At 34.1% G+C, this 19,434-nt stretch overlaps 1 protein-coding gene across 5 annotated transcripts in view; it reads right to left on the bottom strand.

Moving 5' to 3' along the window:
* The window catches only part of LOC123561976 (tuberin-like), a 70,042-nt gene that overhangs the window by 22,136 nt on the left and 28,472 nt on the right, over positions 1-19,434 (bottom strand). For 3 of the 5 annotated variants that reach the window (XM_053530330.1, XM_053530347.1, XM_053530352.1), the window contains 10 exons: positions 17,483-17,576; positions 16,934-17,036; positions 15,476-15,597; positions 14,854-14,880; positions 5,423-5,578; positions 4,606-4,997; positions 2,777-2,934; positions 2,080-2,230; positions 1,617-1,664; positions 1,275-1,360 (listed from right to left, as the gene is read on the bottom strand). In XM_053530330.1, coding sequence (XP_053386305.1) covers positions 1,275-1,360; positions 1,617-1,664; positions 2,080-2,230; positions 2,777-2,934; positions 4,606-4,997; positions 5,423-5,578; positions 14,854-14,880; positions 15,476-15,597; positions 16,934-17,036; positions 17,483-17,576 — 1,337 coding nt within the window. The remainder of the gene's footprint in view (positions 1-1,274; positions 1,361-1,616; positions 1,665-2,079; positions 2,231-2,776; positions 2,935-4,605; positions 4,998-5,422; positions 5,579-14,853; positions 14,881-15,475; positions 15,598-16,933; positions 17,037-17,482; positions 17,577-19,434) is intronic. The other 2 variants (XM_053530339.1, XM_053530353.1) reach the window with 1 other exon arrangement.

The raw sequence follows: 19,434 nt of genomic DNA, 5'->3' as shown, positions 1-19,434 counted from the left end.
AAACAGAAACAAGACAAAATAATGGGAATTCGACTCATTATTGTGGACGCATTATCATTATACACCCAATCCTAAATTTTTTCAACATACTGTAAATCACTTTATATTAGCGTGATCTTTATTTCGCGAATTCCGGCACCCTAAATTATTTCGCGGCTTTATGAATTCACGACGGAAGAGTCAGAAATTAAAATTCGCGAAGGTTCTTATATTATACTAGCGAAATTTCAATTAATTCAAGAAGTCGTGATTATATCAATGCCCTTTTTTCAGTACCGTACCGAATTTATGCATGTCAAAGACTCGTTAAACACATGGTCCGTAACGGTTATTTTGTATTAGCAATCGGTTACTTTATTCACACAGATTGAAATAACTGAGCTTTTAAAATCTTTTATTCAAATTAATGGTGTATATTCTTATTACACGTAATAGCTGATAACATGTTCAAAGTTTGTTACAGCCATTTCATAAATAATTAACGCACAAGTATATAATACAATGGTGTGATAAATTGTCTGCTATGTCTAAACAAAATGTCTAAAAATACCAGGTTTGTTGAGAAGAGATGTGATTATATGGATCTTCCCCTCGGGCAACATGCGCTCTGCTTGTTTGACACAAGGAGATGCTCTCCGTTAAAAACTGCCTGCTGCATGTAAATCTAACCTTTAGCAGTATATTCTGCATGAAGTATTCATAATATATTGAAATGTGAAATGAATTGAAATTCATTCAACAAACATCGATGTACAGGCGGCTAGTATCGATTGCTGAACTTGACCGTATTTTGGACATTTTTTCGAACATGTCTGTATGTTATGGAAGAATATTTACGCGGATTCATGATTTCGCGATGCACCCAATTCGCGAAAAATAGCGGAAATTATAACAACGCGAATAATACCGGATTTACAGTAGATCTACCAAGTTAGAAAATGTACAAATAATTACAGTCTACATCCTTATGCTTATAACTGAAAGTCTAAAAAGGTCTCTTTAAAACAACTCAACTGACTTGACTTCATCTAGATACCATCAATCAAACTTACTTTTGAAAGAATGCAACATTTAAGATCTAAAACCTTTGAAATAGAGACAATGGAGCCAGTTAGAATCTTTAACCTCAAAAAATATCTGAAAGTCTTATTTTCCTTTCAATTATAAAACTAACAAACTGAACTAAATATAAACCAAGACAAAATACTGCTTTTTATATATACTTTTAGGGGAGGTAAGTTAGTTATTTAGATATGTAGTAAGTGCAGAGTTACCTGGTGTGTATCAGAAGTCTCATTTACACCAGATACTGTAAAACCTAAACTCCCTGGTCTGTTGGTTATATTCACTGGATCAACTTCTGCAAGTAAAAACAAAATTTCAAAATATCATTTTTTATTTCAAAGCTTATAGGCTATTAACGGAAAAAATGTCAATACACTGATTTTCTCTTGTGTCAAGTATCCATAACAGTTTACTATCTGTGCATATATTTATACTTCAAACCCTTTTGGCTAGGGGAAGTAACTCCAGACCTTGATATTTTTTCTGTTAATGTATCAAAGAGCAAACATTTCAAACATTATTACAGCAACAGAAACGTAAGACATGTATACCTGTAATATCTGGTAATTCTGACTTTCCAATTGATAATTCAGGCTTTTCTGAAAGTAAACATAAAAAAATAAAGAATTACTAAATTAATCCATCTGAAAATTCACTGTTCATGACCAATACATTATCTGCACTTAATAACATAATTTCCATTTGAACTTTGAACTTTGAACATTGCAGCAGTTGCTGCTTCCAGCTTGCAGTTTGACATTTGAAACAGAAATACACAAGAATGAAATGTTAGGGAAAGGTATTCTCATTTTACACAAGCTGTCTTGGTATATCAGCATTTGTCTTAGTTGTAGTTTCATTACATTTTGGAAGAACTTTCTTCAATATAAACAGACTTTTGCAATAAGTAAACCAAATATTTGGAGTTTTAAAAGTTTTTAACATATTTTGTTTTCAGTAACCAACTACAACCCATTATTTTTTACAATAACATTCCATAAAATTTGCTATTACCATGTTTGAGATTATGCTCAAAATGCTGTTTATACAGAGTTTCATATTCCTCCTCTCCGATACTTCCGCTCTCTATCCTATGACTATGTCTAGTAACATCAGGCTTACGTTTCTTCCCCATCGATGCAAACAACATTGTGATATCTGGTACCTGTAATGTCAAAACTGACTGTATTTCTTTTCAATCAAGTATGAGCTACTATAAAATGCAAATTGTATTAGTTCATTAGTTGAAACCTTAACTAACAATCTAATAACCATTGACAATGCAATGATTTTTTGCTCCAGAATTGTAGAGATATTTACCAAGGCATTTTTTTTAATGATATTCATTTCCTAATATATTATTCTGTAATTTACTTCAGAATAATTCACTTCACCTCAGCATCCGAGGGATTTTATAAACATCTTTTTATATTCTACAAAAACTCTCATTTTTGAGACCAGACTTTTCCAATGCTTTACTGATCACAGAATGTACGAGATTTTACAAAAGAATCCGAGATTATCAAGCATTTTAAACTAAGTGATATTCTACCAGAATACACAACATTTTACCAACAAATGTGATTTTTAAACACATACTGATTCTCAAAGACTCCAACTGATTTTACCGGAAAACAAGAAAGATTTTATCAAAGAATCAGAGATATCTAACCTGAAAATCTATTAAGTCTGAGAATTTAAGAAATTTTACCTGAGAATCTGAGAGATTTTGAAGCCCTGCCTCATTTTCGATTCTCATCATCCAGGAGAGGTTACCACTGGGCGCTCGGATATAGATCTCTGCCCAGTTAGTGCACCAACAGTTACAAATGTTTATAGGTAAGTGCAGAGGGTCTGATCCCTTCATACCTGGAAAAAATATCCACCCTTAGCAATATATGTCATAAAGGTTTTTCTCAAATATATTAAAATTTCCAGCGTAGATCATAATCAGCCTGCACATCCATGTAGCCTGATCATAATCTGCACTGTTCGCTATTCAGCCAGTATCTTTTTGGTAAGCTCCCATTTTAACAGTTAAAGGTACTGGCCAAATTAGAAGACAGACAAGTTCATTATAGAAATTTAGCAAGATAAGGGTTAATAAATCTATACAAGAGATCACAGAGTGATCTTGGCGCCCACCTATGTGCCATTTTTGTGTGTTCCAAATTTCAAGACTTATTGACTAGCTTAAGGTCAAATTTCATTTCCGTACACAACACTGTGCATGTGGTCTAAATTCAAAAGCTGTAGCTTGAGAAATGTGAAAGTAGGTCACTAGATCAATTTCAAGGACAAAGTTCTTTGTACATAAAACTATGCATGTTTTCAGGGGGACACAACTAGAGTACTAATACATCATTCTGACAAAGTTTGGTCAAAATCCCCCCCCGCAGTTTCTGAGGAGATGCGATAACGAGAAATTGTTAACAGACGGACGGAATGACGGACGGACCACGGACGCAGAGTGATTTGAATAGCCCACCATCTGATGATGGTGGGCTAAAAACACCCAGTGTTGGCCATGTGTACTTCCTCCTCTTAATTTCAACACAATAACTGTACTTTGATAAGATTTACTGTAAAACCAGACATTTTCGAGAGACTAAAATTTTTCTACCTGCAAAATTTAAAATTATATCACAAGGTAGAATATTTGCAATGTTTATTCAAATGAAGAATAATTTATAACAATAACAATATTCTGTGAGTTAGCAAAAATAGTGAAAATTAATCCCTCAAGAAATTTCCTGATCTTAAGTAGCTCTTGCTATAGTGGACGCAAATCTGATGAAATTATTATTCTCTAGAAGAACACTGATAACATTCACATTTCACATGCAGAGTATGAGAACACTGAAAGCAAACTGAGTTTGGTTAACCTTAACCCTGCTAAATTTCTAAAATGGACTGGTCCATCATTCAATTTGGGCAGTACCACTTATTATTCAAAGGGGTGTTCACTGAAAATTTACAGACTGAATAGAGAACAGTGCAAGACCATGATCAGCATGCATGGATGTGCAGGCTGATCTTGGTCTGCACTGGAAGCAAGGCGGAATTGCTTGCCTCCAGCAGGCTAAAGGTTAAATGACTCCCTGTACTTAATGAAATACTGTTAACATCAGCTTTCAACTCAGATCAAAAATTAATTCTACGGAACTCCATCTCAAAAGTGCTCTGTAGTTGGATGAGAAAGTTTACTGAAGTAGCAGTAGAATTTTGAGTGTTGAAACATGACATAAATGCTCCATAACATTTTTAACATTTTGCACTAATATGACTTTTATACCATCAGTTGACATGTATGTGTTATAAAGATCTAGATATAACCAGTGATGTAGGAAGTCACAGGTTTTGCTTTTTTCAAAGATCACAAGTTGATTATAAATATTAAATGCTATTCAGAGCACTGCCATACTATTCTGGAGAAAACATTACCTGAAATTCAGGAAGTTTGGAGTTTCAGGAAAACCTAATGGACTTTCATACTAGAATTACTCACTTACTTTAGAAAGACAGCAAATTTAAACAGACCTAAAATAAGAGATTCTAAAGGCTCATTCTCCAATCCAGTCCTTTCACTGAGTGACGTCCCTGTTTGCACACCAACATCCTGCCCAGCCATGTCTAGATCTATGTCATCAAAAGCAGTTTTTGACTGCAGGGTAAAATCATCCTGACTCAATGGATGTTTAGGCTCCACAGTGCTTGAACTTCGACTAAACACGACAGCTGACCTGTGTCTACGGCGTCCAGCTTTCTGGTCTTTCTGTTCGCCCGCCTGGTATGCTGCCAAACATTTCTCACACACACCTGTGTTACCACTCTTGCTGCCACTACCACTGGTTGTTATGGTAATGAGTTTGTTACCAACCAACCAGGTCTGACACTGTCCACCAGCCAACAGGAACTCAGCCATATGAGATCTAAAAACAAAAGGTAGTAGATATAGTTTCCTTTTGTTATAGTGTATACATAAGCTTTGAAAAATGCTGCATATCGTTATATCTAAAGGCTGGTAAAAACCAAATAAAAAAAACAACCTGCATATTTGCATTCAACTAGTCCTGTTACTGCAGCTTAACACTTTTAAACACAGGAAACGCAGACTTTAAGGAATTAACATGCAAAATGTTTATACCTATAATTTATGTGGAACTCTGAACAGTTTACATAAAATCTGGTCAAATGGAAAAAGAACTAACTGAACTGAACAATAACCGATAACAAAATTGGTCACAGTACTGTTCATATTATCATTAATATAATAACATTGTGCTATATCTAAATAATCGTCTACAAATGAGATAACCTTCATCAGATTTCAGAAATTACACAATGTGACACATACCTGTGTGGTAAAGGTGAGAAGTTCCCGAAGGTGTATCTTGCCATCACATCAGTACATGTCTCTGTAAGTTCTCTGTGAAACTGGGACAATTTTTCATCAACTGGAGCATTCACCTCACTCCGAGATACAGCTGATCCAGACTGCATTCTTCGCCGACTGAAATATACATTTTCTTTTACATTACTATGACAAAATACAAAGTTTTGATTATTTCACATCAAGGAAATGCTCAAGATAAACATGATCAAACATAAATTTTTTTTTTACAAATACTCCTGCTGCGTTTAAAAATGTAAATGCACACAGGTCAAGGCTCTATCAACCTTGAAATTGTCCCTATTCTCATTTTCAAATTTAGAGAAGAAAATTTATTTGAATGTTAACTTATTTTACCCAACCTAATTCTTCATACAGCAGTCTCACAACATCTTCAATAACCATTTCAACACAAGCAGGAGTATGCTCAAAGCACAATGTTCAAAATGAGCATTCCTAGGTGTGAAATATGCTCTTTTCATAAACATTTAAGACAATGTCAATACAGGATAAACTTCAGTATAAATTTGTACATGAAACTGCCAGGTGAGACAAGACCATATTTTATATGTTAAACAGCTGTTAAGCATGTCCACGTAGAAAGAAGCAATCTAGTTACAGATCATGTTAGAATTCAAGGTAAGTACTGACCAAATAACCAAGGTCTTAATATGAAATACAGAGATCAGTTGATAGATATATAAATGTTGCAATGTGTATATTACACAATATTAGATTGCAAGAAGAAATGTACATGCTTGAAAAGTATTATACTTACAAGCACACCACCTTTTAAAATTTTGGTTATGTCAGTAATATTTCCCTTTCAATTATGTTAAAACTAAGCTGGATTTGTAAGAAAGTATAAATGACCAAAACCCTCAAGAAGTCTAAAAGAACATATAGCAATAGAAAAGTGGTTAATAAAATACTTTGATAAATGTTAAATCCATAACAATTCTCCATCTATCTGTGAACACTGTCATGTCTATATTCTTGAAATGGACAAGACAATCAATCAAATTGAAATGCACCAGACATTTAGTAAACTTCAAACTGACAAGTCATTCAAATAACATTTACTCAAGCTGAAATTTACAAGACATTCAATCAAAATGAAATCTAGGACATTCAAACAGGCTAACAAGGGCAAGGCTTTCAAACGAACTGAAATGGACAAAACAGTCACTTTTAAAATGGACAAGACATTTAATCAAACTGAAATGGACAAGATATTCTATTATACTGCAATAGCCAGAACCAATCAGGCTGAAGTAAGATTCAAATAGACAAGACATTCATTCAAATTGCAAATGGACATGTTGAAACAGACAAGATATTACATAAAACTGAAGTGGACAGATTAAAATCGACAAAACATTTAATAAGAATGGAATGGTCAGATATATCAGAAATAGACAGTGGGTTCGATCCCCGGCTGTGTCATACCAAAGACGTAAAAAATGGTACTAGTAGCTTCCTCGCTTGGCGCCCAGCATTTAGAGGGTAGTGCTAGGACTGGTCAGCCCGGTGTCAGTATAATGTGACTGGGTGGGATATCATGTCACGTGTCTACGGCGTGATATTCCAGTGAGGCAGCACTATAAAGTTGGGCATTGTGCTCACTGCTACAAGTAAACACCGTCGTTTATATGACTGAAAAATTGTTGAAAAAGACGTTAAACTGGAACACACACACAGAATGGACAAGACATCAAACGACGAGTGGATAACAGCTGAATGAGAGATTAGATAAGATATTCAGTGATCAAACTGACAGGACATTACTGAATAGACAAAGCATTCAGTCAGACTGAAATGGACAGACAATCATTGAAAAGAATTTTAATCAAACTGAAATGGACAAAGCATTTGATCAGACTGAAATGATTAAGATTTTTAATTACATTTACAGTGAAATAATTAATAGTAAATATACATTGCAAGCTACAATAGAAAAGACACAAAGCCTATAAATCAGATAATATGAGCCATACACACATTAAGCGTAGTAATTAGGCACATAATGTATAAATATACAAAGCATGTTGCAGAAATACAGGTGTTACACAATGCTATGGACACTAAAACCAAGAAATCTTAAGCCAAATAGTCAGTTCACATACATGTATAAGGAAGTATTTTCAACAAATTGGACAATGAATTACATATGTATAACCGCAAGATTGAAGTAATTATATTCAAGTGTCCTGGCGAATATATTTTACAGACCACACTAGTTCAGGTTAAAAGTGTCAGAGGGAAGCTTTCCTGACTATCGACGCCGTTTCTTACATAGCATTTGCTTATTTTGTAGCACATGTCTCCAGGTTAAATGATACACCCAGGTAGAGCCCCGACCTCCAGAAAGGCAGCTGCATGACTTTCTCACATGAAAAAAATTCCAACTGCATGTGAATCTCCTGCTTTATATTCAATGACCTTAATCACTTGGTAATGGAGGCCCTACAGAGTCATAACAGAATTTGAGACAAATCAGGTACTCTCAGTACTCTATTTCAAGCATTTTTGAAAAAAAAATTTATTGAATGAATGAATGAGTTGTTTTCAGCGATCGACACAAAGTCAATTATATCGCGAGAAAAAGTTTAATGATTACATTTAAATTTGCAAAGCATAAATAAAACTATTAAAGTAAAAGCGTATATACACAAATAGTGTAAACAAGAGCTGTCTCCATAGGACAACATATGCCCCCGATGGAACTTTGAATAAGTAGTTATGGCCGATGTTAGAGTTTAGGACCTTTGACCTACGAGCTGGGTCTTGCGCGGACACGTGTCTTACTGTGTACACATTATGCCAAGTTATTTGAAAATCCATCATGGTTGACAAGATATGGACGACACGCCATCAATGCACTACCTTAAAGTCTAAGTGTGACCTTGACCTTTGAGCTACGGACGGGGTCTTGCGCACGATACATCGTTCTGTGTACACATTCATGCCAAGTTATTAAAATCTATCCATCGATGACAAAGATTGGACGAACGCCATCAATGCACTTCCTTTAATGTCTAAGTGGACTTGACCTTGAGCTACGGACCTGGGTCTTGCGCGCGACACGTCGTCTTACTGTGGTACACATTCATGCCAAGTTATCTGAAAATCATCCATCATGACAAGATATGGACCGACACGCCATCAATGCACTATCCTTATGTCCAAGTGTGACCTTGACCTTTGAGCTACGGACTGGGTCTTGCGCGCGACACGTCGTCTTACATGGTACAATTCATGCCAGTTATTTGAAAATCCATCCATCGATTGACAAGTATGGACCAGACACGAAAAATTGCGACAGACTGACAGACGACAGCGGTTCAAAACTATTGCCCCTTCGGGGCATAAAAATCAAATGCAAACATCAAAAAGTATAAAAGTGTGAATAAAATCGAATAAGGTTCAGATTTTATGATATATTCCTATTTGTTTCAAAAATTGTAAAATTTTGTCAGCTGAAATTTGCTCGAACAGATCTTTTAACGATTCAACATTAAAGTACGAGTTGTGCTGTGGATCGAAGTCTATACAGTTGATTAAAATATGTTTAACAGTAAGTGGTGTTTGACATGGTAAACATTCAGGTTGATCTTCATTGTTCAGCAGATACGAATGAGTCAACCGAGTATGACCTATTCAACAACGAGAAAGAACAACTTCCTCCCTGCGAACAGATCTATTTCCTTGGTGCCATTCACCTAAAGTAGGTTTAATTTCACGAATTTTATTGAACGAAGCATTGTTCCATGAGGACTGCTATTTAGTTAAAATGTATTTGTTGATATTTGACCTAAAATCAGTATATGGTAATTTCAATTTAGATTGATTTAATTAAAGTGATTTCTTTGCTGCAGTATCAGCATCTTCATTTCCATAAATACCAACATGACTAGGAATCCAACAGAATATGATGGACTTTTTAAAAGATAGTTCATGAACCCCGAGAAGAATGTTTTGAATGAGAGGATTTTCTGTATTACGGTTGTGTATTGATTGTTATACAGAAAGTGAGTCGGAAAAGATGATAAACTTTTCTTCATTATATTCTGAAATAAAATTATGGGCCAAATCAATAGCTTTTGCCTCGGCCGAAAAAATTGTAGCGTTATTTGGTAAACGTAATTTTGATTGATGCAGATGGCTAACGGCGACACATCCAACCTTTGAATCATCTTTTGAACCAGCTGTATAAATAGAAAAATGATCTTTGTAAGCCGAAGTGATTTCGTTATATTTGGACTTAAATATTTAAGGGTTTGTTTCAGCCTTTTTCAATGCGGTTTTCATATCAAAAAGAACTGTTGGAGAATTAAGAATCCATGGTGGTGTATTCAGAACTAAATTATCTTTTACATCATCAAATTCAAAATCTGTTTCCTTCATAGAATTATCAATGCGAAATCAAAAAGGTTAAATTTGTTTTGGTTTTCTGTCATACGAATCGTGGTATTTGGGTTTAAATATGATTTTATGAGCAGGGTTGGATTTGTTGGCAGCTACCCTCAGAGCATATTGCAATGACAGTTTTTCACGTCTCGTGTAAAGGGAGGGTTCGTTTGCTTCAACATACAAGCTTTCGACAGGCGATGTTTTAAATGTGCCAAGAGCAATACGAAGACCTTGATTATGGATAGTATCCAACATTTGTAAATACGATTTTCTGGCCGAACCATATACAACACAACCGTAATCTAGCTTGGACCTAATCAAAGCTCTATAAAGTCTTAATAAAACCTTGTGATCTGCTCCCCAATCAGTTTCTGAAATTACCTTTAAAAGATTCAACGATTTCAAACATTTGGTTTTCAGGTATTTTATGTGTGGTATAAAAGAAAGCTTTTTATCAAAAATAACACCAAGAAATTTTGCTTCGTCAACAACTGGTATTTTTGTACCATTTAGAAAAAGCTCAGGGTCACAATGTTGTTTCCGTAATTGACAAAAGTGGACACACTGAGTTTTTGATTGGGAAAATTTAAAACCATTTTCCATGGCCCAAGTTTGAACTTTGTTCAAACACTGCTGTAATTGGCGTTCAATCGTACGCATATTTTTTTGAACGATAACATATTAGAAAGTCATCAACATATAATGAACAATCTATCCCTGGTGACAAACATTTCACAATATTATTAATTTTGATGCTAAAAAGTGTGACAGATAAAATAGAACCTTGTGGAACTCCCTGTTCTCACTCAAAAGAGCCAGAAAGGGTAGAACCAACACGTACTTTAAAATTGCGATCTGATAAAAATTGCGATATAAATGTTGGAAGACGACCTTTTAAACCTAATTCATTAAGATCATCATCATTATACCATATTCCATGTAGTGTCATAGGCTTTTTCTAAATCGAAAAAGGCAGACACTAAATGCTCTTTTTTAACAAATGTATCACGAAATAAAATTTTCCAGTCGCAGAACAAGATGATCAGTTGTGCTGCGCTGCTTGCGAAAACCGCTTTGAAAGTTTGTAATTAGGCTTGAGATTCAAGATACCAAACTAGTCTAGAATTGATCATACTTCTAGCGTTTTAACATAAACAACTGGTTAAAGTGCAATCGGTCTATAATCACTGGGGTTAGTCCTATCTTTCCCGGGTTTTGGTATTGGAATAACTATAGCTTCTCTCCAGGAATCTGGAAAAATGCCAGTTTTCCATGTAATATTATAAATTTCAAGTAGGAGGTCTAATGATTCTTGTGGTAAATGTTTTAAAAGTTGATAATGAATTTAGTCCGGACCAGCTGCGGTATCGTGACATTTATCTAAAGCGTCAAGCAATTCTGTGAGTGAAAAAGGTTTATTATAATCTTCAACATTATTTGAATCAAAATTTAAAGGTTTCAAGGTCTGTGCAAACCCTGCCCTATAACAATATCTATCAAAATGTTATTGTGTGCATAGATTCTTTTCAGAATATGATTTTCAAGATTATTTGGTAATTTCACTTATGTTTTTTGTGTAAATATCAAACACTTTCACCTTTCTATCTATCTAATAACCTGTAATCCAAAGTGCACAAGATCTTCCAATGACGAAATTCTTTATTTTCATCACACACATTCACAAAAAAAAAAAAACAAGACTTACAACACCACAAAGGATCTAGCTTATGCATCTAAATCTAAAATACTTTACCCTTGTCTAAGCCTGCAACAGATTCTTACATATATAACTCAATCAAAAGCAGAATGATATACTGACCATAATACTCTAATCATTAAACCTGTGTCTATACTTATGTAAGTTAAGCTGTTGCATATGCCCTTCATGACAGACTGTCCTACTTTCAGTAGAGATCACTATGACCTTTGACCTACTGAACCCAACACAATATAGGTCATCTAATGGAAACAAAATGGTGTACCAACAGACAGACATACCAACACACAATCTTCAAATTCATGGACTTAAAGCTTAAAGCACAACTTGATTTAAGGGAGTATATGTATCTACTTCACATCTGTGCAATGTCTAATGCTTTCTATTAGCAATATCATGGTCATTAAAAATGAATGGGGATTCTTGAATTTAAAGAAAGACTACAGAATTCACAACGACAAATAAATGAAATAATACTAAAATAATGCTGGATGCCCACGGGCAGCATGTCGAGCCCGCCAGCTGTCAAAAGTACTGGTAGTTGCACACAACACTCTGTCTCATTTAGGCAAACATTTATGCAAATAAAAAAAGATTGCAAAGAGTTACAATACAAGTAATTTATAGTAACAACAAAGGGTAATAAATCTTTAAAAAAAAGTCATTATTGAATTTGACCTTTGACCTCTAAGTGTGACCTTGACCTTTGAGATAGGAACCTGGGGTTTGCGCATGACACTCCATCTCACTGAGATTAACATTCAAGCCAAATATAAGAAGAGCACCGCCTTGCGGGTGCTCACGCTCATCTGACTTTTCTTTTGTATAATAGAAATATTGTCCTACCCATGATTTTCTAAGTCTAAAAAGGGCCATCATTCTTGCAAAAAGCAGGATAGAGCTATGTTTCTTGATGTACAGTGTCGGCTTATGATGGTGAAAAACTGTTGCAAGTTTTAAAGCAATAGCTTTGATAGTTTATAAGAAAAGCTGACTTAAACATAATACTCAACCAAGAAAACTGATTTTCTAAGTCCAAAAGGGGCAATAATTATTGCAAAAAGCAGGATGGAGTTATGTTCCTTGATGTACAGGGTCAGCTTATGATGGTGAACAAGTGTTGCAAGTTTCAAAGCAATAGCTTTGATAGTTTAGGAGAAAAGCTGACCTAAACATAAAACTTAACCAAGAAAATTGATTTTCTAAGTCCAAAATGGGCAATTACTCTTGCAAACAAGCAGGATGGAGTTATGTTTCTTGATGCACAGGGTCAGCTTATGATGGTGAACAAGTGTTGCAAGTTTCAAAGCAATAGCTTTGATAGTTTAGGAGAAAAGTTGACCTAAACATAAAACTTAACCAAGAAATCTGATATTTTCTAAGTCCAAAAGGGGCCATAAAATCTTGCAAAAAACAGGATGGAGTTTATGTTTCTTGCTGTACAGGGTCAGCTTATGATGGTGAACAAGTGTTGCAAGTTTCAAAGCAATAGCTTTGATAGTTTAGGAGAAAAGCTGACCTAAACATAAAACTTAACCAGGCAACGCCGACGCCGATCAAGTGATGACAATAACTCATCATTTTTTTTTCCAAAAAATTAGATGAGCTAAAGAAGATTGCTCTATGCATGTCAAAGTTATGGTCCGGAAAAACAAATCTGGACACACACACGCACATACACCGAACAGCCAGATTTGGAAAACAATAATGTTATACATGACATAAATTCTATCTAAATAATGGGCATATCTATGCATACTCTGGGTAGTTTATTAGAATATCCATTGCATTTTAAAGTGAAAATAACATTATTTTTCACTCCTTTTCTGTGCTGATTACCCTTGTGCAAAAGATTTCTATTTAATTTCAATTAAATATTGCCGATATGACAGATTTCGGGTAAACTTACTGAAGGCTCCTTTCATTTTCAGCATTGCTTGTCATTTGGTTTTCATGTTTGTACATTAAAATGTCATTTACCTAATCCACCATCTATACAGTGTACTATACCCCACTGAACTACCAATATTTTTGAAGTATTTCTCAGTTTTAAATGAGTTTTCTGATCAACATTCAGGGTGTGCTCACTATCTAGTTACAACACTCTGTTACTTGAAACTGGGTAACACAACACTCAAACAATATATCAGCTTGTTAGAAATGAATTTGAAAATTTTATCTGATAGATAAAAAGGATCAACACAATGCAAAATTTTAACTTTTTCCTACTCAAAATACTGTCACAACTTAAGATCAGATTCTAACTCATTTTAAAATTTACTAACATATATTTAAAGGATTTCACTTCAGTCTTAATTTCTATCCACATTACTAATTTTAAAGACAAAAGATTTTTTTTGCAAAACTTTTTTCACAGTGCTTATACGACTGAAAGACGTGTCAACTATACCAAGTAGCTAAAGAAATCACTTTAGTTCTACAGTAGATCTGAAATTTTCTGTGTCACTTTCACAATATGATATACAACAGACACATTTGCATTTATAAGCATTCACATTATTACATGTATGCTTTTCAATAAAATATCGAAGTATTTGAGCAAAATATATCTGGAATTTTCATAAAGAAATACATCAAATAGATTTTTCACTGGCAAGAAACTATAAAATTGGTAAATTTAGTCAAAACATGAAATAAAAAGAATATTTGTTTTACAAGTAAGATCAAAATATCTTTCACTCAAGAACACCATATCTTACATTTTCACTTGAGGCTATGCAACACATGAAAATATTGCATCTGGTGTTCACTCATGAAAGATACTTCAATCTTACACCAAAACAAACAAATATTCTCTATGTACATAGTTGGTTTTGGAGTATGTAGTTGGTTTTGGAGTATGCGTTGCTGTACATTAAAAACTGTAGAAGGCAAATTTTACTTTCATAATTATGTACTTGTTGGCTTTACTAATATCTTCAGGTTAAATGATTTATTCGTAAGACAGCTTAAAATCAGTAAGACCTTCTATCTAAAGAGCCAATCAAATATATGTAAATGTTTCTGTCAACATCTTGCATACCCTTCTTTTTTGGAAGTTTGTAAAGCTGCAGTTGTTGGCACTCCACCAGATTTAAGAAAACTACAGGTCAACTATCTACCTTAGTGGATAAAATCGGCATTATTAAAAGCATTCCTGTTATATTTTACAATACTTGTTTATTCTATATTTTGTCCTTGATTACAATTTACAAGCATGCTAACTACACAGGTAACTTCATGAACAACGTAAGTTTGTGAATACTTTTCATGTAGTATCTTGGTTACATCCCTATAAAATGTTGGGTAAAATTTCATTATCTATCAAACATTTATATAAATCATTTTAACTTTGGTCATAAAAAGCAAACTACATATAAGATATTAATATCAGGATCTCTTTTGGTAGATACTGCCACAAGGAAAAGTGAAGAATTTTTGCTATTCAAGCTTGCAGAGATAATGCTCTACTTGCAGAAATTGGCGTAAAATTCAACTATGTAAGCTTGTAATAACACTACCTGACACCAGGCTCTTAATACAAATTTTAAACTGCTTTTTGAATATTTGCGAAATGAAATAATATTTCAAAGCTCATATAAATATTGCATATAATATTGTTTAAATTGTTTATTTCAATTTTTTTTTTATAGAATTACTACATGTATGATACCTTATTTACTAGCAAATTTTATTAAAGTATGTCTCTAATGCAACTCCGTGCAGTCTGATCATGATCTGCACTGTTTGCTATTCAGTCAGTATATTTTTGATAAGCACCCCTTTAAACAGTTAATGGTACTGTCCAAATTGGAAGATGGAACAGTTCGTTATAGAAATTTAGCATGGTAAGGGTTAAAATAGCTGTCACATTAGGTGACACTGACCTTCTAAGAGCTGCCTCACTGTAACTACCAGACCTGACCCTATCACTGGAATCCTGGTTCTGATTTTGTAGGGCAATCCTAGCGTTCTCCTCAAACTGTTGTAATACATTCGCTTTCAATCCCTAAAACAGGCAAATACTGTCATTAATCAATCACGAATGTTTTAGACCAAAGGGCTATTTTGTTGGAACACAATTACTGTGGATTTCAAATTAAGAAATAATATATCCTAAACAGTGACTTGCCATTGAATAAAAAACATATTAATTCAGATATGAAGGAACTGTGAGAGCACAGCCCAAGAGATATAACAATATGCATCTTAACTTAACACAATAATTGACTTAAGAGAAAATCACTGACATATATTATTTTGATATTCTAATATGCTTGTTTCTGTTAAAACACGCTAACGCTAAAATGACGTCACATTAACGTGCGATGACGTCAGTTTTTTGTTGCGACCAAGAAAGAGCGCTACTATATTTTATCTACCGTACCATTTAGGATTAAGGGCATATTAGAATCAAAATAATGTATAGCAAAATCTTGTTTTACTTAAATTAATACACTCGAAATCAGTTATACATCGCCAGAATAATTTCATGAGGGTGTAACCTCTTTTCGTGTATTAATAACGTTTTACTATACATTATTTCTTAACTAACATCATATCAAGGATTATTTCTACATCCTGTTTTTGTATGGTTATTTTTTTCACGTGCATCTCTATGGCGCTCGACACTATAAAATAAACGTGATGTAAAAAAAAGATTGTTGCAAAATAACATACTGTTTCTTTGTTTAAACAGAAATTAAATCAGGTTTTGTTAGAATCTCTGATATAGAATAAATGGCAATTAAACTTTTTAACTGAAATCTTACTTCACAGACTGACATAGCTGTGAAATTTACAAAAGTTGGTCATCTACAAATAACGATTCCCCGGTATACAATACTCAAAATAAAATACCAGTACTAGGTCAAGTTCATAATGGCAATTTTCCAGCTTTAAAGGAAGACTTTGATGGCTTTATTTCAGGTATAAGCATGCCATTAGGTAGAGCCATTGACCATCCAAAAGCCATCCATACTTGAAATACTGTAACATTAATTTATTTCGTGTCAATGAAATTTCTTTTACCAAAAGAGCAATTTTGTGGGCAAATGACTTTGTAGACTTCAAGTTATACAGATAAAATAAATGTAAATTTTATTTTAGAACTTTTTTGGGATTTAAATTCTAAGACTGAGGCAACCACAAAACCCACGAAAATTAATCCATCATGAAGATTAGTGATTTCACAGAAATTCAATCAGTCCAATACTAAGTATCTTAAAATATTTTTACAACAGACAGAATACTTTCTGCTGACCTGATACACAAAATAATATATTTCGAAAGTCAAACTTAGATAATAATTTTACTCTCAGGAAAGGCATCCAGTAGAAACAAACCTTCTGTATAAACTGTACAAATGTTTTCCTAAACGGCAGCCTACATCTGATAAACCAGATTGCTATCACATGATGGGCTAATGACACTGTGTAATGACTGAACCTGGAAATCAGGAAAAATAATCACTGTGAAACTGTCTTAACCAGTTTATGATGGATTTTCTAATCTTTTGTGCCAAGAAATAGCAAAATGTTTAAAACAATATTCCAATGGTTAACCAAAGCATCACATTCCAGCTTTTACCTGTTACACATTATCATTAAAACAGACAACTTGAAAGTCTTTTTTTTTAAAGTTACTGGTGATCAATTTAGTATCTACTGAATATAGAAGCTGAATAATAGCATCACCAGAAAATGCTATACTCATTTCTGCATATTTAACTTTATTTATTTATTTGGGTTTTACGGCGCACCAACAGTATAGGTTAGCATATTTAACTGGCAATCTTTCTTTTCCACACAAATGCTATATTAAACAATGCTCACATAAATCTCTGACAAGGCTGCAAGACTATAAGATTATAATTTAGGTATATTTTATCTTACTTGAAGGGATTAGTGTAGGGTAATGCTATGGCAAACACACTCATGTACTCATCTTCTACAAAGTTTGCGTACATCTTTGGAAGTCTTACAATACCTGTAAAGTGTAAATATGCAGTTAACTAATAAATTATTACTGAAATATATCTGTAAGCTGATTACTGGTAATAAAATGCCATTTGTCTGAAACAGCCGATGTAAAAGTTTCACTTTCCAGAATGAACAGTCGAGACACTACTGACAGGGAACTTACATGTATCAGAATTAACACCAGGTAGCTTAATTCCGTGACTATCTCGCTATAGAAGCCTTCCTTTTGGTAAAAAAATTTTAACAAGAGGTCCAAATGGTCCTAGATTACTCACCTGAGAACAGCTTGATCAAATTTAATGAATATCCTGCTTAAAATGAGACCCCTTTTGCATAGGTAAGATATTTCTTTAATTTGACTTGGTGACCTAGTTTTTGACCCAACATGACCCATATTTGACCTTGACCTAGACTTCATCAAAGCAAATATTTTCATCCAATTTCATGAACATCCTGCCTAAAACGTAGCCGCTATTGCATTCACAAAGTTTTTCTTTGATTTGACTGTGTGACCTAGTTTTTGATCCCAGATGACCTATATTCGAACTTGATCTAGATTTCATCCAGACAAACATTCTGATCAAATTTCATGAATATCCAGGGTAAAATGCAGCCCCTATTGCATACACAAGTTTTTTCTTTGATTTGACCAGGTGACCTGGTTTTGATCCCAGATGACCAATATTCAAACTTGACCTAGATTTCATCCAGACAAACAATCTTATCAAATTTCATGAAGATCCAGTGTAAAATGCAGTCCCTGTTGCATACACAAGGTTTTTCTTTGATTTGACCTAGCGACCTTGTTTTTGACCCCAGATTACCCATATTCTAACATGACCTAGATTTGATCAAGGCAACCATTTCAAATAAATTTTATGAATACCCAGTTAAAAATGCAGACCCTTTTACATACACAAGGTTTTTCTTTGATTTGACCACGTGACCTAGTTTATGACCCAAGATGACCCATAACCTTGACCTATATTTCATCCAAACAAACATTCTGACAAAATTTCATGAAGATCCAGTGTAAAATACAAGCCCTATTGCATACATGAAGTTTTTCTTTGATTTGACCTAGTGACAAAGTTTTTGATCCCAGATGACCCATATTCAAATCTGACCTAGATATCATCAAGGCAATCATTCTGACCAAATTTCATGAAGACCAATTGCTAAATACAGCCTCTATCACATATGCAAGGTTTTTCTTTGATTTTACCAGGCGACCTAGTTTTTGACCACATATGACCAATATTCAAACTTGACCTAAATTTCATCCAGACAAACATTGTGATCAAATTTCATGAAGATCCAAAGTAAAATGCAGTCCCTATTGCATGCACAAGATTTTTCTTTGATTTGACCTAGCAACCTAGTTTTTGAACCCCAGAATACCCATATTCGAACTTGACCTAGATTTCATCAAGGCAACCATTCTGACTAAATTTTATGAATATCCAGTGTAAAATGCAGCCCTTATTGTGTACACAAGGTTTTTCTTTGATCTGACCAGATGACCTAGTTTTTGACCAAAGATTACCCATATTTGACCTTGACATATATTTCATCCAGACAAACATTCTGATCAAATTTCATGAAGATCCTGTGTAAAATGCTGTTCCTATTGCATACACAAGGTTTTTCTTCTATGTGACCTTGTAACCTAATTTTTGAACCCAGATGACCCATTTTCGAATCTGACCTAGATTTCATCAAGGCAATCATTCTTACCAAATTTCATGAAGATCAATTGAAAAATACATTCTGTATCGCATACACAAGCTAAATGTTGACAGACACCGGACATCGAGCGATCACAGTAATTCACCTGAGCATTTAGCATTGCTCAGGTGAGCTAA

This window comes from Mercenaria mercenaria, chromosome 2 (genome assembly GCF_021730395.1).
Source record: "Mercenaria mercenaria strain notata chromosome 2, MADL_Memer_1, whole genome shotgun sequence".
NCBI classification, from domain to species: domain Eukaryota; kingdom Metazoa; phylum Mollusca; class Bivalvia; order Venerida; family Veneridae; genus Mercenaria; species Mercenaria mercenaria.
This window is presented reverse-complemented; position numbering and strand designations above follow the sequence as displayed.